Here is a 20,929-nt window from a genome sequence, read left to right on the forward strand (position 1 = left end):
CCCAAAACAAAACCGCCAATAGTGTCGCTGCCTGGAATTCTTTTACAAGTAACATTTTTAAATTTCAGAAATAACTTCAGTTTTTTAATAATATTTTTGAAATTACTGAGCCCAGTGTTGAGTTTCCTAGCTCGTTGGAAAGCTTATTTAATAGGCTTTCTAAAACAGTAATGCACAATTCCATAAGCAGCATAACCTAAAAAAATATTTTTTGAATAACACCTCTAAGTCTGAACCTGATGGATCAAAACAGACTTTATATTCAAAATTAGAAGACAATACATCGGAGAAAACATCGATTTTGAAAAATAGTAAATAAAAAACTCAATATAGCCATTGAGTATAAAAATAAATAAATTTTAATACTCAAGGATATAGCATAGTTTATTGTGAAAAACAAAAATGAATAAAATTCTTAAAAAGGCAACAAAATAATAAGCAAATACGAGAAAAACAAAAATAAATAAAAACCATAAGTAATAAACAAAATAATAAGTAAATAAATTATAAAAAAAATAACAAATTCGAAATTAATAAGAATAAACAAAATTCTAAAATAGAACTCTTAAATTTTCAAATATCACCAAAATCAACAGTGTAAAATAAAATACATACATCGAAACCGCAATTATCGATTTTTAATGATACATCGAAAATAAAAATATATGTATTAAAAATCGATGTTTTTTGGCCAAATCGATATTAATAAAAAATCGATATAAAAGTCCTAGATTTAATCGGAACTAATAATCTGTATAATTTTGTCTGTGAAAATCTGCAACTGCAACTTTAACCTGACTGCAAATTTCGCATTTACAACATCTATGGCAGCGCGTGTTTACATACACAGCTGTCCCAACTCGTGTTGAAAGAGTCTCACTTATCTGCAAAAATTATATTCCCACACTAATCATGTAAAATACTGTTAATCCCAGTTTAGCTGTTTCTCCGCATATGCTTTAGAGGGCGCCACTGCTCGAGCAGTTTTGGGAATATCTTACCATATTAGGTTTATTACCAACATTGTTTTTGGCATTTCAAATTTGCCTAGGGAGATTTTTGGTAAGAAAATAGTATTTGACATTTCTGAAAATTAGCCAGTGTTTCCGGTAAAAACGTTTCTTTTACAGCCTATTGGTTTGCAAATCAAATGATTAAATAGTGAAAAGACTCGGCACAGCCTGAAAGGCCGTTTTGTATAATCAAATTGTCAATTAGGCAGCTAACCTATTTGATTTTATCACCAAAAAGCAATTTTAATCGAAAAAGCGTTTGACCTTGAAGCCATTGTGACATGCGTAGATGCTAATCGTCCTGCACAAGTTAACCAAACCTAGTTAAATCCTTACTTAAATCTCTCTTTTGGAACTTTGATTAATTCTTAACTAATCTGAGATGTTGATGCATTAAACTTTGACAACGTGTTAACCTCAAAAATCGTTATTCAATTTTTCCCTATTTTTCTCCCTAAAGAATTGAAAGCCGGATGTACACTCAAGAATTTTCGAAAATTTACACAGGAGAGTGGACTGGATAGCAATGAGCTGGACTGGTCGATACAGTCATCCCTAGATTAGGAGAAAATCCCCAGACCTGGCAACACTGGTACAGTAATGTTAGTCGCGCGTATGACGCTTGCTTTCTCCGCCATGTTCGGTGGCATTCGGGCGCTTCCGCCGCTTCATTGACAGTCAAACGTCACTTTCATTTCATGAGTTTTTTAGTTTCGCGATTTCATCAGATAAAATTTGACGCGTTGCGAAAAGCACATGTTCTAGTGAATTCTTCAAGATTACCTTATAAACGCAACGAAATCGGTTTCAGTGAGTTGTTATCCACATTGTGCAATGTCAAACAAACAAATTCTGGAACAACAGATTAAGGCACAGGGTGAGATTGTCAGAAAGTACAAAGCCGCCAAAGAAAGCAAGGAAAAGGTACGTCTGCACCATTGCATCATCTTCACTTTTCACAATTCAAAAAACGCGATAAAGTCTAGAATTGTGTGGACTCGAAATTGAGGTTAGAATTCTTGAATTCCTTCAGGGTCAGAACGGATTTTCACCACCCTTTCGTTCGATCTCAAGTTGTAAACGCGACATTAACAGTTTTGTCCATCTCAAGCGATGGCACAATCACATTAAGGGCTTTTCCTGGGCCGAAAAACGCAGATTGTAATTACTTAATTGATGTTGAACTTTTCTCTTTGAAGTGCTGAAAATTTGGTTGCCGCCACAATGTTGCGCACGATTTGTCGCTTGCCACGGCCTGTGGGATTCACCCAATTTTTTTGCACGGCTGCGAGTGGAAAACCACAGGTCAGTGCCTTTTTGTAGTTTGACCAAGGGAGAGTCTAGGGGGCTTTGAAGTTTTCGAATGAGTTGGTAACACTGTCTCTGCCTTGTGTCCGAAACGGTCCATCTAACTAATCCACAAGATACTATTCTACAAGGTGTTTATAAATGTTTGTAGCATCAAGGGTGGATGTGAAATGTCAAAAAATGTTGGTTTCGATTTTTTAATTTCAGATGCTAAAAACATTTATAAACACCTTGTATGAGACAACGGAGCTACCAACATTACATTTGACAAAATGCAAGGCCGACTAGACGCCGTTTTTTCGATATTAAATGTTGAACTGAAACGTTTCCTCTGTGACCTCGCGAAATCTTGACAGTAAAAAGCGGTTGCATGATTTATGTAATCTCATTTCGATCGTAAAAGTCGATAAATCGGAACATTTAACTAGTTCAGCATTTAACAAAGTCACCTTCTTTATCTACGGATTGTTTTTCTCAGATTGCAGAAGAAGTCAGTAAGTTATTAGAGCTGAAAGCCAAACTGAACGACGATGACAGCCCCACGCAAGGCTCCCAAAAGTTCATCCTCAAAACTCCCAAAGGAACCAGGGACTTCTCGCCGGAGCAAATGGCTGTTAGGACTTCGGTCCTCAATAAAATCATCTCAGTATTCAAGAAGCACGGTGCCGAGACTATAGACACTCCGATTTTTGAGTTGAAAGTAAGTGTGGGTTGTGGGAAAGTGGATGACCTTGATCGTGGAGGTGTGTCTGACATTTTTAGTTCCTCGTGAGGTGTAATTTTATGCAGATTTGCTTACGTTATCTGGAGAATGAATGTAAAATCCAGCTGTGATTGGTAGATCAGCAGTTCGATTTACATACACCGTGCTAATACTATGGGCTGTTCAAATCAATTGACCTTCTATATGTTACTTTTCCTGCATATATTTTATCTCTACCAGAGCTCATTACTATCAGTCCACTCATTAAAAAGTTAAGTTGGCAGCAGCCCCTAGCGATTTTTATCAATAATAGTTGGCAGCAATAGCGTTTGACCTTGATCCAACTGTGGCATGCGTAGAAGCTAATCGTCTTGCGCAGGATTGCCAGAACTTGTTAAATGTCTATTAAAATCTTTCTTTTGCAGCAAATTGTTAATTAAATATTGATTAATACAATCAACTTTGACAACGTGTTAACCTCAAAAATCGCTATATTAAACTTTCCCCTAATTTTCTCCCTAAAGAATTGAAAGACTGATTTACACCCAAGAATTTTTGAAAATTTACGCAGATACACTGATAGCAATGAGCCGCATTTTATATACAAAAGAGCAATTTTGGACATCAGCAGGATTTGAAAAGGATAAGTTAGATACCTGCACAACTAAACGTCAAATTTATTAATACTCACAAAATATAATGATGAAAAGAGTAAAGTAATAAAAAAATCTCCTAATCTGCATTGAAAATAACAAAATCAAGGTTATTGTTTGCTGATGCTCCTACAATTTAATGACAGCAGGAATAGAAGGAGCATTGTGTTCGTTTTGCTGAGCAACCAATCAAATTTTTCAAATTTCAATTTTCAAATTTTTCAAATTTGGCGGCAAAACTGCCTTTCGTTATCCATCGAAATGATTTTTTAACCTATATTCGTGTCACTGGTTATAATAGTGACAGTTTTGTTAACCAGTTCACATAAGCAATAAAGGTAATTTTTCCTGCAGAGAATTTTTTGTAGGCGTCAAATTTAAAATGCGGCTCTGTGATTGGTCGTTTAAAAGAGCGAGTCGTCGGAACTGTCACATTTGTCAGATTGTCATCAAGTTGTAGGAGCAGTTGCCGAAAAATTACCTATAACTCACAAAACAGTGCTTTATTGAGTGTCGTGAAGCTCTGAAATATTACATTTTGTTCCAAATGTATGTACTGTGTACATTTTCGAAAATTTTGGAGGTTAACAGGTTAACACGTTGTCAAAATTGAGAGTATGGAGTGCGGCCACTACCGCCTGTAAAGTATGCAACCTCCCACTCTGGAGGATCAACAAACCGTGTCGGCTCATTTAAATGCCACTGAAAGAGTTGTTTAGATGCAGTTTTTAATTATTTTTTGTATTGTAGTTGGATTGCAACTTCTTAAAATGTATTGCCTTAATCATAATTTTGATCAGTGAATCGTAAATATTAAATTTCAGCCAGAATACAAGCTGGTACCTGTGTTAATTTTTGGCATATTAAGTTAAATTTCGATAAAATCGTAAAGTTCTTTTTAGGGATATTTATATGCAACTTGCAACTTTGTAAAATTCATGACGATACTAAAAACAGCAGATATGGCAAATTCAGTTTATTAGAATTTTTTGAATAAAGCTATTTTCTTGTAATTTACTTCGCGTTAGGAATATCTTTAAAAGTTAGGTATTATTCTAAAAGAAGTTGCTTAGAATCGAATGCTAAATTTAATTTAAATTTAAATTTAAGCCAAATAAGGAGTTTTTAAACGAAAAATTTCCAATTTTCATTTTATCACATACATAAGTTCTTTTAAGCAGTAATAAGAATTGGGGAACCAAAATGAGCTCTCTTACATAGTTTTGAACCATTTTCAACTTTAAATTTTGAGTTCCTATTAAGTATAATTTTATGCGGACTAAAAAATAAACAAAATCATTTATTTAGCAGAAATGAACAAAATAATAATATTTCATTATCAATAATTAACGATCGAATTTAAAGATTTTAATATTTTAAAAAATTAGAAATAAGAATTTTAAGTTGAAATCTTGTCAAGAATGGATTCTGAGCAACTTTTTTTTAAAAATGTAAGATGTCCAACACCAAGGAAAAGTTCACTTTAATCAAAAACTCGCGGACAATCTATTATTTTCAAAATTCTTTCTTCTAAAATTAAGGAAGATAAAAGCTTATTCATTTAAAGTACAAAGCACTGTATTATTTTTCTGTCTAATCTGCAGATATTTCAATTTTATTTTAATTTTCATCGTCAAGCGACAAACGTCTGTAACTTTTTTGGCGATTTTTACAATATCAAATTTGGAAAATCGTCATTCGTTGGCGTTTTTGGACCACTACTTACGCCAAAAGTGTCGTAAAATAAACAATTACTATTCAATGACAGTATAGATAATACATATTAAAAGGTTTCAACCCAACCTAGTAAAAACACAGTCAAAAATAATTAAATACTGCATCTAAACAACACTTTCAATGGACCGACACGGTTTGTTGATCCTCCAGAGTGGGAGGTTGCATACTTTACAGGCGGTAGTGCCCGCATTCCATTTGGAAAGATCCTGAGAAAAACTAAAAAATATTTGCAGAATCTATTCAGTCATAACAATCTAGAGATTTTAAGCAGGATTTAAGGAAAATATAAAGAGAACTTGAAGACAAATTCAAAGTAAATCTTTAGTTTACTTAGTTTAATATGTAGTTTTTTTTAACCATTAAATTCTTTATAAGAGCTCTAGTATACATTTTTTGAGGTTCTGTTCATTTTATTGAAATCATATGTCATTTTTCCTGCTGGGAATTTTTTGCAGGCGCCAAATGTAAAACGTGGCTTTGTGATGCAGATTTTTTGTTCTGCGAAATGTCAAACAAGAACTCACATTTATCAAATTTTTACCAAATGGTATGAGTACAGCAATAAGCAGCAGATTGACAGATATTTTATTATTATTTTATATTTTTCATCATTATACAGGTGTCCCAAAAAGCACATCCTTTTAATAGGAAATTCTACATCAAAATCTGAGTTGATTGTTGTATCGCACAATGTTTGGGCATTTATAGTTTTCAAGTTACAAGCGCTTAAAGTTGACCATTCACAGCGCACCTTTAAGCAATTTAAGGAAAAATATTGGCATAAACGGAGCAACAGAATGTTATCCAGCGATTTATGGACTGTGATTGGCCAAACAACTGTGAAAATGTCAATTTTTTTCAACACTGTAATTTCGTTGTTTTTACTGCGACAGGAACGAAATTTATGCATGTTGTTTCGCTTGTTTGTTTTAGTAATATCACTAATTTGCAAAAATTTAGATCAAAAAGTCGAATTTTTAGAAAGTTTCGTTTTAAGACCAAAAAAAATGCCACCAATTTTTTTGAAAATCCTGCAATTTCTTTATTTTTTATGTGATTTTAACAAAATTTGTGGAGATTATCACTCTTGGCCGTCTTATTTTCAGTGCCGATTTACAAAAATTTAGAGCGAAAAAGAGAATTTTTAGAAATTTATATTTCGAGCAACTAAAAAAAATGACAAAAAAACTTGAACGCGCTTTAATTTCGACATTTTTGGTGTCACAAGAACGAAATTTGTAAGGTTAAATATAAGTTGCTGAATTGGGGTTAATTTTATTACAAGGTGTTTATAAATGTTTCTAACATCAAGGGTGACTATGAAATGTCAAAGAATTTTGCCGCTCATTACAAATGTGGCTTTAGATTTGTCAACTGACAGTTGTAGCTAACCTCAATCATAGAGCAAAGTAAGTTTTGAAAAGAAAATTCTTCTAGTTGTGGTTTAAAACCTAAAAATCAAAAACTTGGACACAAAAACCGTAACTAAAACGTCATTTGAATAATTTTCATGATAGTAATATTCACTATGAAAACAAAGCGGTAAAATAGTGTATGACAGGAATTCCAAAGCCACGTTTGATGCTACAAACATTTATAAACACCTTGTATATCTTTGTTGGCCGTTATTTCTAATCAATCACGTACTTTTTTTTTGTAAAAACATTGATAATTATTTTGAATGTTTCTATTACTAAGTGGGACTTAAGTCCAGATAATCTAGTTTTTCTTAGAAGCATAAGGAACCAAAATATGCCCAAAACATTATTTTTGGATCAAAGGTTACGACTATTACGCAGGATTTGAAGTAAATAGTCATCAATAACTTGTAATTCGCATTTGCAATCAATAATTAATTAAAAATTTGTTGCAAAAGAAAGGTTTCAATAGAGATTTAACAACTTTTGGCAATCGTGCGTAAGATGATTAGCTTCTACGCATGCCCCAGTTGCGTCAAGGTCAAATGCTTTTGCTGTCAACTGTCACGAATAAAAATCGCTAGGAGCTGCTGCCAACTTAATAAATTTGCCGCTCGTTACTACTGTGGGTTTAGATTTTTCAACTGACAGTTGTAGCTAACCTCAATCATAGAGCAAAGTTAAAAATAAATAATTGTGAACATAGTTATATTCACTATGAAAACAAAGCGGCAAAATAGCGCATGACAGGAATTCCAAAGCCCTCCTTGATGCTAGAAACATTTATAAACACCTTGTTTATCTGAGACTAAATGTCAAAACTGACAGCAAACTTAAGTGACAGGACCTGTCCGGTTTACCATTAGACAGACAGGACTGCCAACATATCTTCAAACTACAAAACCGCTTTATCATACACTGACATTTAGTCGAACAGTGTGCAAACTTGACGACAAGAAAAATTCTCTGTTCCCAGGAAGTATTAACTGGCAAATACGGCGAAGATTCGAAGTTGATCTACGACTTGAAAGACCAAGGTGGCGAAATCCTTTCATTACGTTACGACCTGACAGTTCCTTTCGCTAGATACCTGGCGATGAATAAAATCTCCAATATCAAACGTTACCACATCGCCAAAGTGTACCGCAGAGACAACCCTTCAATAGCCCGAGGACGTTACCGGGAATTCTACCAATGCGTACGTTTATCTCCCTACATTCCTTGTGAAATTACAACGAAAATTTCAGGACTTTGACATTGCCGGCGCGTTCGATCCCATGATTCCCGACGCCGAATGCGTGAAGATTGTCTACGAAATCCTGGAAATTGTCGGAATGGATCAGTTCGTCATTAAGTTAAACCATCGATTGCTCTTGGACGGTCTGTTTGAAGCTTGCGGGGTGCCGAACGAGAAATTCAGGTCGATCTGTTCAGCCGTGGACAAATTAGATAAGGTAGATTTTTTACTGGCACTTTCTCTTTTAATTAACGAATTGACAGTCGCCTTGGGAGGAAGTGAAGAAGGAAATGGTCGACGAAAAAGGTCTAACCGAAAGCGTGGCGGACAAAATCGGCGAATACGTGCGATTGAACGGCAAAGAAGAACTCGTAGAGAAGCTCCTAGCAGACGAGAATTTGACGAGAAGCAAGGCGGCCGTCGAAGGATTGGAAGCGATGAAGTTGATTCTTCACTACTGCGACATCTATGGGACGAGCGACAAGGTCTCTTTTGATCTGAGCTTGGCGCGCGGCTTAGACTACTACACTGGCATCATCTACGAGGCGGTTTTGACAGGAGGTACTATATTACAACACGAGTGAGAAAGTTGCTCGTTTATACCCCGAGAACTTTTTTTTCCAGGTGATGCGACCGGCGATCCTGAAGGTTCAGTGGGCTCCATCGCGGGTGGCGGCCGATACGACAACCTCGTCGGCATGTTCGATTCCAAAAACAAACAAGTCCCATGCGTGGGTGTTTCCATCGGTGTCGAACGGATCTTCGCTGTTCTTGAGGCGAAATACGCGGCTTCCAAGACGAAAATCCGAACGACGGAGGTTCAGGTTTGCGTTGCCACCGCTCAGAAGAATCTTGTGGAGGAACGGATGAAACTTTGTCGACAGTTGTGGGATGCTGGTTTCAAAGTAAGGGAAAATTGGTTCAAGCTCCATTTTCTTATCGTTTTGGTTTAGGTTGAACACTCGTACAAGAAGAATCCGAAGCTTCTCGCTCAGTTGCAACACTGCGAAGAATTTGGTATTCCATTAGCTGTTATCTTAGGGGAGTCGGAGATACAGAAGGGCGTCGTGAAGTTGCGGGAAGTCACATCAAGGGCTGAGGTTGAGGTCTCGCGGACGCAATTACCCGACGAAATTAGGAAAAGGCTCCAAAATTATTGTCTGAATGGGACAGTTTGACTTTATTCCATTATCAACATTTTTTAAGTCGAAATGTGACTTATTTATTTTAGCGGTAAAATTATTTATTTCTTACTGGTGTTTTTAATAATCCCAATTATGTTGCACAATAAACTTTGTTAAAATTTTTAGCTAGTTCTTTTAGCCACTGATTCCTTCTCGTTAAAATGTCAGAAGTTCAATTAAAATTACGTTTTCATTTTATGATGCTAGCGAAGCGAGTTGCATTTCTACAATTCCTGCTGCATCAAGTTGGCGTTGTATTTTTTAAACAAATGGTGACAACAGAATGCTCTGCTGGACGACCAATCACAGAGCCTCATTTTAAATTTGGCGCCTACAAAAATTCTATTCAGGAAAATACAGTGTTTATAAATGTTTCTAGCATCAAGGGTGGCTCTGGAATTCCTGTCGTAGACTATTTTGCCGCTTTGTTTTCAGAGTGAATATAACTATATTGAAAATATTTATAATGATGCTTAAAGTCCGTTTTTTTATTAAAAAACCACCAACACCGCACTCCCCCACCACTTTACAACCGGCAACGTCGTCGATGGTGACTTTTTGGTGATAAAATCATATAGGTTAGCTGCCTGATTTGACAATTTGATTATACAAAACGCCCTTTCAGGCTGTGCCGAGTCTTTTCACTATTAAATCCTTTGATTTGCAATCCAACAGGCTGTTAAAGAAACGTTTTTAACGGAAACACTGGCTAATTTTCAGAAATGTCAAAAATTTGACAACTATTTTCTCACCAAAAATCTCCCTAGGCAACGTAGCCGGTTGTAATGCAGGGGAATATTGCGGTGTTTTAAAAAAAAACGGACTTTAGAACCGTTTATTTCTCAAAATTTACTTTGCTCCATGTTTGAGGTTAACTGCAAATGTCAGTTGAAAAATCGAAACCCACATTTGTAATGAGCGGCAAATTTCTTTGACATTTCATAGCCACCCTTGATGCTATAGTTCGTACAGTGAGAGTTTGAATGACAGAAAAGTCACTAAATCTACGCAATAAAAAGTGTACCATACGCGCGAAATTAAAATAACAAAATAACTCTAGTTACTGACAACCCTGTCAACCCATTTCGCGTAGGAATTTAGTGTTTTTAGTGTATTTTGTAGCATAATTTGCTGCCAACCTATATGTCAACTGTCGAAATATCCCAATCTCTCACCGGATATACTATACTCTTCATTTATTTTGAATACCGCATTTCAAGGTCATAATTTGTGAAAATTGGGGAGCTCTATGCCAAATTTGAGAGGAATTATGTATTGGATTGAACATAAACGAGTACTTGAACACCCAAAGCCTCGTTCGTGATTCAATTCAATACATAAATCCTCTCAAATTTGCCGTAGGGCTCCATAATTTTCACAAATGATGACCTTGAAATGCGGTATTCAAAATAAATGAAAAGTAGGAACATTTATAAACACTTGTAGCTAAACAACGGGCAAAATGACACCTCACACAAACTTTATCAAAAACAGTTGATTATTTTGGGTCGGATGAAATAAATAAAAATTTTGCGCCGCCACCTAGTGAAAATTAGCCAAACTCCACAGGAAGATCCCTGTTTTACCGACCAGGGTGGCGCTGGCGTCGCTAAACCGAAAACAATTCCTTCGTGTTGAAACCTGTCAAAGGTACGTGAATAAATTCAATTTTATACCCCGAATTTCCGATCATCGGCCCCAAAATCCCTCAAAATCGTGCTTAATTTAGTATAAAGTACGCTCCATAGTCAGTATTTTCCATTTTCATTCACGATTTTCGTGTTTATCCCTCCAAAGTGTCTCCGACTTGCTGTCCGAAATTTTTAGGTTAGTTTCCTGTTGTAGGTACCATGGCCAAACAAAAGGGCGAGAAGAACCGCAAATCTGCCATCAACGAGGTGGTGACTCGCGAATACACTGTTAACCTCCACAAGAGGTTGCATGGAATCAGTTTTAAGAAACGCGCGCCGCGTGCTGTGAAAGAGATCCGCAAGTTTGCGGAACAACAAATGGGGACCCCTGATGTGAGGATAGACACCCGTTTGAACAAACAGTTGTGGTCCAAAGGAATCAGGTTTGTCGTTTTTCTGTTTTTAGGGTTTATTGTAATTTGTATTTTTTGTAGGAATGTTCCCTTCAGAATCCGCGTTCGTTTGTCCCGCAGGAGAAACGATGACGAGGATTCAGTTAACAAACTTTTTACTTTGGTGACTTTTGTGCCCGTGGCGACTTTCAAGAGTCTGCAGACTGAGAATGTTGACGCCAGTCAGGAATAGATGAAATAAAAGTTTTCTTGTACAGATTTTGTTTCAATGTGTCCTTGGGTGCGGGGGCTTCCTGGATTCGTTGGTTTGTTTATGTAGAGTGATTTATTTTCTCTCCATCTGTTTTATTAACATTTTTAGATTCTCATTTTTTTTTAGATTTTTTACCTTTGCAGCAACTGTGAAAAATGTGTTGGTCGAGCTTTTTACAACGGGTGTCTAATTAAAAATCTGGTCAAGAGCGCAATGCCACCAGCTTTTGTTTTTTTCCGTATGTCGGTTCCAAACTCAACGGCTGTCAAAATGATAGGTTATTTCTCCATAATCTTTCAAAAAAAAACATTTTGTGTTAGCTTTCAACCATAAAGGCTTTTTGTTCACTAGAGAATACCATTTTTGAACAATAATAAACACGTTCAACGAATGACGGCTGTCAAAACTGATTTAGGAGAAGACATACGGAAAAAAACAAAAGCTGGTGGCATTACATTCTTGATCAGATATTTATTTAGAGACTCATTATTAAATTTTATAGACATTTTTGGCCTCATGAATTGTAAACGTCAAATTAACATTCAATTGACATCTTCGGAAACATATTTACAAGCGCCCTGGACATTTACACACGCCGTGCGGTAAAAATTGCCCAAATCGTCTGCTCTTCAGATGCGTTTATAAATTAAAATCACTTTACCATAATGAAGATTGATCACCAAAGTGGAATCTACCTAAATTATCTCATTTAAGACAATATTTCTATTTTTAAAGTAATATTAAAACGTTTTTTATACAGCGCCATCTTGTGTACTTTTTGTGCACCAACTACAAAATTGACAGAATTGACAGATGATGAAATTTACAAATGTCAGATGTGACAGTTCTCATGAATTTTGAAAAACCCAATTATTTGGATTAAAATTTTTCGGCCAAAACGTTTAATACAACTCTTGTGCGTTAACCATTTTACAGCGCTCAATCATTAAAGCACTCCGGCTACGCCGTCATGCTTCAAACTGATTTCGCGCTGTAAAATGTAAGTTACCACACGCGACTGTAAATAACTATTACATAACAAGTGCGGAAAGTGACCAATTTCACACGAGTGTGAATGTAGATGCACGAGTGCAAGAAAGACACTTTGTTCACAAAAAATTTTAAAACGTTCTTAAAATTCATAAATAATTTCACAATTCTGCGCAGTAAGTGAAGAAAATAAGCCCCCAAACCGCAGATTTTGGTTTTTTTTTGCATACAGGAAAATTTGCTGCATTAATTTTGTGACCAATTTAAGTTTGAAATTTAGATTTTATTAAACAGTAGCTTTGAGTTTTTTTTATAAAATTGCCACAAAATACCAAAACATAAATTTTTCTGAAAAAATTTTAAATGTTTTTTGTCCTACATCTTCTAAGCAATAAGAGAAAGGCATGCAATTTCATGGGCTTAAGTCCTCTTCGATTTTTTTAACAAAGATTCGGTTTTTATTTTTTCCATATTTATCGTTAAATCTGATATTGAAATTTTGGGGACTAAAAATACAGTGTTTTTTAATACTGAAATAATATCACATAAAAGATTCCAACGTTAAAGCTTTTTGTCTTTGTTTTTACAAAATTGAAAACGTATTTTATCCAAAAAAGGACTTATCTTGAGTTATTATATGCAAAACTGCGTATAAAAAAACTCTCAAAACAGTGTTTTGTTTGGGACATGAGATCAGTTTTTCAAAAATATCTAAAAAAGGACTTACATTTTTAATTGTGAAAAAAACAATAGAACTTAAAAAAACATTTTTAAATAAATAAATAAATAAATAAATGTTTATTGACGCAGAACTTATACATGAAATAAAATACAAATAGAACACAAACAGATTAAGAATAATACAACAAGAAAATACAAGTACAACACAAATACAATACAAGTACAACTAGATTAGGACAACAGAAGCGGTTTTTTTAAATTTACCCTTTGACATACCAAAAAATTCGATTTCATCATGCCATGCGTTAACATTGTTTAACATTCGAATTAAAGGACTATTTTCATAGTAATCAGTTCTAGCGTAGTTCAATAAATTCTCTAAATGCTGATCTGATGGAATAAAACAGACTTCTTAGTTTTCATCATATTCTTTCTAGGGTTTTCTTTAGATTCTCTCTAAATTCTTGAGTTTTCTAGATCCTCTCTAAATTTACTGTAGCGTTTCGTTAGTTTCGCATTTTTCTGTATATTTAAGAACGGTTTACCACGATCACATTTTTTCTCAAGTTTTTACGAACAAAAATTTAAGAATTTTTCTTTTAAAAAAGTTAACGTTCAAAATTTGACAAAATTAATGCAGAAAAATGTTTCCTGTTTGCTCATCTCCAAAATCAACAGTTTGGTGATTTATTCTCATCACTTGGCAGCATTGTAAAATGTTCGCAAATTTTTAGAACATGTTTTAAAATTTTTTTGCAAAAATCTCCAATTTCGCTGTTTGTCACAAGAATATTTGTTTGAAAATAAATTCTCACGTTTTTACTCGTTTTATTCGTTAAAATGTGATCGTGTCAAACCGGCTTTAAATTAGATTTTGTCTAGTTTGTCACTTTGATTCTCAAAAGTATTCTAATATTTCACTAGTCAGTAAGTAAATATTTTTTAGATTTTTATTACATTCTGTTTACTGACTTAGACATAAGTTCTCCAGATTTAGATTTCTTCCACCTTTTTTCTTTACATTCTCTAAACTCTCTAACTTTTTTAGATATTCTCTTCAGATGTTCCGCAAATTCTTTCGATTCTCTACATTACGATTCAATTGCCTGTATGTCTTAATTAGATTTTTGGCTTTTTCAGATTCTGGTTAGAATTTCATTTAGATTATCTTTGGATTTTCCTCAAATTATTTCCCTAAACTCTTTCTTCTTTGTTTTTATTTTAAATTGTCTTTAGTTGTCTAATTTCTAGTTGTTTTTAGATTTATTTTAAATTTTCTCTAATGCCGATCTGAATTCCCTTTATATTCCGTCTAGTTGTTAGATGTTTCAAATTTTCTGCAGATTGGTTTTATTTTTTCGAGCGAATCCAGCCAGAAAACTTCGAAAATCAGCGAGAAATCGTCGTTTCGCATCGAAATATGCCGATTTCTCTAAGAATTTTGATAATTTAGTGCAGATTTTTGCTGTTTTCTTGCAATTCAGCCGTTAAATCTTGATTAAAAGTGATGGTTTTGTAGATTTCGAGCTCTTCTTTGCGAATTCAAGCCAGAAAACGGCGAAAATCAGCGAGAAATCGTCGTTTTGCATCGAAATAAGCGGATTTCTCTTTCGATTCCCTAGATTTTCTTTATATTTTTCTAAGATTCTCTAAATAATTTCTCGATTCTGTTTAAATTTTCTCCTATTTTCACTAACCTCTGCATAAATAAGTATCCTTAGTTTTTGTTTATAAATTCTATATTTTGTAGACTTTAAAGATTTTTTTATGTTCTCTAGATTTTCAGTTGAGTTTTTCAAAATCCTCTATGGTTTTTTGTTGTCTTTAGATTTGTAAGTTCTTCAAATTTTCATTGATTGTTCCACAAATTCTCTCGATTATCTTGTCATGATTAAGATTGCTTATAGCTCATTGCTTGCCTTCAGGTTCTATAAGGGTTTTTAGCATTTTTCGATTTTGTCCTGATCGTCCTTCTATTTTCTAGATTTTATCTTGATTGTATACTATATTTCAGAATTATTGACGTCTCGGTAGGCCATGTCTGTGTAAAAGCCTCTAACAATGTGAACGACTTTTAGCATTTTGGTTCTAAAACTGTCAATGTAACATTTTGAGGTTATGAAGTAAATTAGTTTTTTAAGCTAATGGATTGATATTTTAATCAGATTCTAAATCCACCATCATAACACAGATTTCTTCTGCTTCAGATTTCAGATCAGATGAATCAGATTCTAAGTTGACGTGACACACATTACATTCACATAGGGATAAATATAAATCTAAAAACACTAAATACGCTTATATTAGAAGATTCTGCCAACATAAATTTGAATTTCCATGGCACACTGAGATGTCAATAATTCTGAAATATAGTATAAATACATAAATTCTTATAAGAAATCGTTTTGATTGCCTTTCGATTTTTCTTCTTTATATTCTTCAAATTCTCTCTATTCCTTAAAGGAATCCCTAAATCTAGATTCTCTCAAAATTTACCTTGAACACTAGCTGGAGCTTTGGATTCCACAGATTTTCCTCTAAATTGTTTCTAATTTGACGGAAGACAACTTGGTTAACTGCAATTAACTAATTAAGTAGAATTCAATTTAATTTCCAACTTTCACAAAAAGTCACTAAATCACTCGTACCAACCTCCACTTGTCAAATCCCAAGTAATGGAATGCCGGTAACAAAGGAACCTGTACCTTCAATTGACGTGTGAATCATGACGTGTAACTAACCTAAATCAATGTGAAAGTTCAGTTCATCAAACAAATTACACTTACAAGCCATGGTGATGATGACTATGATCGCCCGGGTGGCGGACGGCCTGCCCCTCGCCGCCACAATGCAAGAAGACGAACAGGTAACCCAATCCATTTCGGTGCTTCTAAAAACATCTCAAATTACAGTCGGGCCGCAGCATTTTAGACTACCAGAACCAAGCAAAAATGCTATTCCGAAAGCTGGGCCCCCAGTCGCCCCCGAGATGCACAATAGAAACTGGACCTTACCTATTCCAGTAAGTTGCCATGGGGGCTGTCGCACAATTGCAGTGTTTGCTTTCAGTTACCTGATAGAATATGAAGTCTGTTATTTAGTGTTGTGTGAAAAGAACTATTCTAAACGATTGGCCTACTCCTACCTTGAAGATATAGCTCAGGAGTTCCACGCTCAGCATGGGAAAAGAGTGAACACTGTCACTAGGCCTTACACATTTATAGAGTTTGATACTTACATACAGAAAGCGAAGAAGGTTTTTACAGATTCGAGGTCTAGAAGGAATCTAAACACCATAAACAATCAACTACAGGATGTTCAAAGAATTATGGTGCAAAACATTGATGATGTTCTACAGAGGGGCACAGTTCTCTCAGGTTTGTTATCAACGTCATGGGTGGCTTTGGAAAACAATATGAGAAGAGACGTCATTTGTTAACTCGTGTCAAAATTCAAATGCAGCTCTGTGATTGGTCACTCAACAATTTACACATTTACGTTATGTTAAGAAAAACTAAGTGAACCATACTTTAATGTCATGATTGATGTTTCAAAACTTCAAAGTTTAGTGTTCATGGGGGTCTAAAGACCAATTCACACTTAATGTGACCAAAGTGTATAATTAATAACTATACTATATTTCAGAATTATTGACATCTTGGTAGGCCATGTCTGCGTAAAACGCCTCTAACAATGTGAACGACTTTTAGCATTTTGGTTCTAAAACTGTCAATGTAACATTTTGAGGTTATAAAGTAAATTACTTTTTTTAAGCTAATGGATTGATATTTTAATCAGATTCTGAATCTACCATCATAATATAGATATATAGATAAATATAAATCTAAAAACACTAAATACGCTTATATTAGAAGATTCTGCCAACATAAATTTGAATTTCCAAGGCACACTGAGATGTCAATAATTCTGAAATATAGTATAGTTTTCATACTAGATGTCATTTTTTCATTTGTTTTTTTCACTGTTACCAAATTATGAATGAAAATCATGGCCTGTCTAATTAATTTTATAAATGACACTTTTTTTCTCAAAGTAAACATTGACATTTCAGACAAAAAAATGTCAAATCTGTCACATATTTAATTATCAAATGTCAAAATTGCAGTGTTACCAAATTGTGAAACAAACCCATGGCCTGCTTAATTAATTTTTTAAATGACACATTTTTGTTTCTCAAAGACAACTAGACATGAAATTATTGACATTTTTTTATACTGACATTAAACTGACATTTCAGACATATCAGTAATGACATTTTGGGCTAAACGAGTCAAATCTGCCACATATTTAGTTTTCAAATGTCAAAATAGTAGTGTTATAAAATTGTGAAACTAAATCATGGCCTGCCTAATTATTTTTTTAAATGACACTTTTTTTTCTCAAAGTAAACATTGACATTTCAGACATGTCATTTTGGACAAGAAAATATCAAATCTGTCACATATTTAGTTATCAAATGTCAAAATTGTAGTGTTACCAAATTGTGAAACAATTGCCTGCTTAATTAATTTTTTAAATGACACATTTTTGTTTCTCAAAGACAACTAGATTATTGACATTTTTTACTCTGACATTAAACTGACATTTCAGACATGTATCAGCAATTTTGGGCTGAAAGAGTCAAATCTGCAATATATTTATACTATATTTCAGAATTATTAACATCTCGGTAGGCCATGTGTGTGTAAAACGCCTCTAACAATTCGAACGACTTTTAGCATTTTGGTTCTAAAACTGTCAATGTAACATTTTGAGGTTATGAAGTAAATTACTTTTTTAAGCTAATGGATTGATATTTTAATCAGATTCTGAATCTACCATCATAATACAGATACAGAGATAAATATAAATCTAAAAACACTAAATACGCTTATATTAGAAGATTCTGCCAACATACATTCTGAAATATAGTATAGTTTCTTTTTACAAAAATTGTTGTTACAACAGCAGATTAGAAAAATCAAGTTTGTTTGTGTAACTATCTGTCTTCACCGTTCTTCTCTTATTTTTTCCATGGCCATCTACTTTTTGTGTCTGCGTTTAACACTAAAATCTGTTGTTTTCAGAGCTTGATACCAAAACGCAGAATCTTTCCATGTTGACTCAAAAATATAAAAAGGATGCGACATATTTAAACACGAAATCCATGTATGTGAAGGCGGCAGCGGGATGTATTGTCATTTTTGTGATATTTTTGTATTTCTGGGTACTCTAGGTGCAGTGGTGTCTGGTTTGGCAAATATGGGCTCATATAAAAATTGTTTTCCCTTGCAAGGAAGTTATTTATGGTCTAGATACTGTATATCCAATAATAAAAGTATTTAATTTTAAGAGGTTTAAATTGCAAGATAAGGCGTAATTTGACATGAAAATTGTCCATGCTCAGTTGGCTTAGCAAAATCACGTCATTGTTGCCGTTTGACAACTATTTGACATTGTTATAGTAGGCAACTAGATCTTGAAAATTAAAATGTTTTTTGACATTTGGTTGACTTCTAAAATGCAGGGAAATTTCTTAACTGTTAAAAGTAACGGAAGGACATTCACGAATAAAATTTATTTATTAAATACTACATTTTGGGCCGGTTTACAGAAATTTCGAATAAATATTTATCATGTTAAAGTGACATGTGATCGTAACAAATGTCAGCAAAATTTCGAAAAAGTTAAAATATAAATTCGGTAGAATGACTTAGATTCGAACCTGAGGATTCGTTTTCTCTGATCGTGCAAAAAGTAGGTTTTTTTGTTTAAGAAATACCCGTTTAGTTTTTTATTACTTAGAAATACAGGTGTTTATAAATGTTTCTAGCATCAAGGGTGGCTCTGGAATTCCTGTCGTACACTACTTTGCCGCTTTGTTTTCATAGTGAATATAACTATCTTGAAAATTATTTATAATGATATTTACGTCTACGACGCTTCAGTTACGATTTTGTGTCCAAGTTTATGATTTTCAGGTTTCAAACCCCAACTACTCTTCATTTATTTTGAATACCGCATTTCAAGGTCATAATTTGTGAAAATTGGGGAGCTCTATGCCAAATTTGAGAGGAATTATGTATTGGATTGAACATAAACGAGTACTTGAACACCCAAAGACTCGTTCGTGATTCAATTCAATACATAAATCCTCTCAAAATTTCCGTAGGGCTCCACAATTTTCACAAATTATGACCTTGAAATGCGGTATTTAAAATAAATGAGGAGTGGAACTGTTTCTTTTTTTTCAAAATTGACATTGTTTCATGATTGAGGTTAACTACAAATGTCAATTGAAAAATCTAAACCCACATTTATTGACATTTTGCACTAAGGTTTCGCGCCACATTATTCTGTCAAAAATCAGCTGTTAAATGACACTGTGGGATCTTGTCAAAATTCGAATGGAAAAAACACGTAAAAAATCAAACTTGAAGTTTGTTTTGATAGTTTTATCGTGTGAGAAAAGCCAAAATCTTACTGTTTCAAAAGAAAATTTAATTATTATAATTAATTTTTCATCACGTTTCCCACAATAAAGCATGTGGGGTTTAGTTCAAGAATCACCACCAGAGAGCGTATTGCTTAGCAGCAATCTAGAGTTACTGGATTTAGATTAATCTAAATCTAAATCTAAATCCAGTAACTCTACAGCAATCGTCAATAATGGAGTGCGGGCACTACCGCCTGTAAAGTATGCAACCTCCCACTCTGGAGGATCAACAAACCGTGCCGGTCCATTTAAATATCATTGAAAGCGATGATTAAATGCAGTATTTAATTATTTTTGACTGTGTTTTTACTATGGTTGGGTTGAAACCTTGGCTTAATTAGTGGTCCAAAAACGCAAACGAATAACCACTTTCCAAATTTGATATTTTAAAAATTGCAAAAAAAAATGTTACAGGCGTTTGTCGCTTGACGATGAAAATTAACATTAAATTGAAATATCTGCAGATTAGACGAAAAAATAATACAGTGCTTTGTACTTTAAATAAATAAGCTTTTATCTTCCTTAATTTTAGAAGAAAGAATTTGAAAATGATAGATTGTCTACGAGTTTTTAAATAAAGTGAACTTTTCCTTTGTGTTGGACACCTTCGATTTTTAAGAAAAGTTGCTCAGAATATATTTCTTACAAAATTTCCACTTAAAAATCTTATTTCGATTTTTTTTATATTAATCTTTAAATTTGATCGTTATTACACTGTGTAACAAAATTTTAGAAAAGTCATATTTGTCTGTTTTTTTTTCTTAATATAGTTGCATTTTGGCTTTCTTTTAAAGAATATAAATTCCTTTGTTTCTCGCTTTGGAAAATTAACAATTATATTCATAAAATAATACAAAAGCGTTAAAAATACAATAAACTATAAAATAAAATGCGGTTTTACGTTAAAATTCAAAATATAGTTTTTGTTCTTTTCCTTTTTGCTAGCAAATGAAAAATAACAGCAACCCAAAATAGCAGTTACTGAAATGATCTTGAAGTTGTAAAGACACTGGGATTTGTAAATATTATTGTCTTCAAAGACTCACGAATACCATGACTTTAGACTCGAGGGGCAATTTTTTTTCTTCTTTAATTGTTATAAAACATCCCCCTATGTAGATAAATAGATCTGCAAATAATTTACATTGTCATTTTTTGTGGTCACTTTTAAATTCGCATTGAGGCAAACAGCGAAAACAAAAATTTTTGAAA

General features: G+C 33.8%; 3 protein-coding genes across 3 annotated transcripts; all 3 read left to right on the top strand.

The window, feature by feature from the left end:
* The first annotated feature begins 1,661 nt into the window (after window positions 1-1,661).
* Window positions 1,662-9,375, top strand: HisRS (histidine--tRNA ligase). Its single transcript, XM_088043680.1, has 7 exons — window positions 1,662-1,937; window positions 2,800-3,021; window positions 7,809-8,030; window positions 8,080-8,286; window positions 8,333-8,630; window positions 8,694-8,974; window positions 9,023-9,375. The coding sequence occupies exons 1-7, from the start codon at window positions 1,848-1,850 to the stop codon at window positions 9,245-9,247; spliced, it is 1,545 nt and encodes a 514-aa protein (XP_087899806.1). The 5' UTR covers window positions 1,662-1,847; the 3' UTR covers window positions 9,248-9,375.
* A 1,428-nt stretch (window positions 9,376-10,803) lies between these two features.
* On the top strand, window positions 10,804-11,553 carry RpL31 (ribosomal protein L31). Its single transcript, XM_088043270.1, has 3 exons — window positions 10,804-10,903; window positions 11,099-11,327; window positions 11,379-11,553. The coding sequence occupies exons 2-3, from the start codon at window positions 11,104-11,106 to the stop codon at window positions 11,527-11,529; spliced, it is 375 nt and encodes a 124-aa protein (XP_087899396.1). The 5' UTR covers window positions 10,804-10,903; window positions 11,099-11,103; the 3' UTR covers window positions 11,530-11,553.
* A 4,348-nt stretch (window positions 11,554-15,901) lies between these two features.
* Sec22 (vesicle-trafficking protein SEC22) lies at window positions 15,902-18,573 on the top strand. The gene is made up of 4 exons (XM_088043759.1): window positions 15,902-16,087; window positions 16,134-16,243; window positions 16,291-16,598; window positions 18,309-18,573. Exons 1-4 carry the CDS (start codon window positions 16,013-16,015, stop codon window positions 18,455-18,457), a joined length of 642 nt encoding a protein of 213 aa, XP_087899885.1. The 5' UTR covers window positions 15,902-16,012; the 3' UTR covers window positions 18,458-18,573.
* The last annotated feature ends 2,356 nt before the right edge of the window (window positions 18,574-20,929 follow it).

This window comes from Gnatocerus cornutus, chromosome 8 (assembly GCF_029298725.1).
Source record: "Gnatocerus cornutus isolate USDA-ARS CGAHR chromosome 8, icGnaCorn1.1, whole genome shotgun sequence".
Classification (NCBI taxonomy): Eukaryota; Metazoa; Arthropoda; class Insecta; order Coleoptera; family Tenebrionidae; genus Gnatocerus; species Gnatocerus cornutus.

Coding starts and splice junctions, on each gene's coding strand:
- HisRS (XM_088043680.1), top strand. CDS start 1,848: ATGTCAAACAAACAAATTCTGGAACAACAGATTAAGGCACAGGGTGAG. Junction 8,287..8,332: donor CCGTGGACAAATTAGATAAG/GTAGATTTTTTA, acceptor ACGAATTGACAG/TCGCCTTGGGAGGAAGTGAA. Junction 8,975..9,022: donor TGTGGGATGCTGGTTTCAAA/GTAAGGGAAAAT, acceptor GTTTTGGTTTAG/GTTGAACACTCGTACAAGAA.
- RpL31 (XM_088043270.1), top strand. CDS start 11,104: ATGGCCAAACAAAAGGGCGAGAAGAACCGCAAATCTGCCATCAACGAG. Junction 11,328..11,378: donor TTGTGGTCCAAAGGAATCAG/GTTTGTCGTTTT, acceptor TATTTTTTGTAG/GAATGTTCCCTTCAGAATCC.
- Sec22 (XM_088043759.1), top strand. CDS start 16,013: ATGGTGATGATGACTATGATCGCCCGGGTGGCGGACGGCCTGCCCCTC. Junction 16,088..16,133: donor CAATGCAAGAAGACGAACAG/GTAACCCAATCC, acceptor CTCAAATTACAG/TCGGGCCGCAGCATTTTAGA. Junction 16,244..16,290: donor ACTGGACCTTACCTATTCCA/GTAAGTTGCCAT, acceptor GTTTGCTTTCAG/TTACCTGATAGAATATGAAG.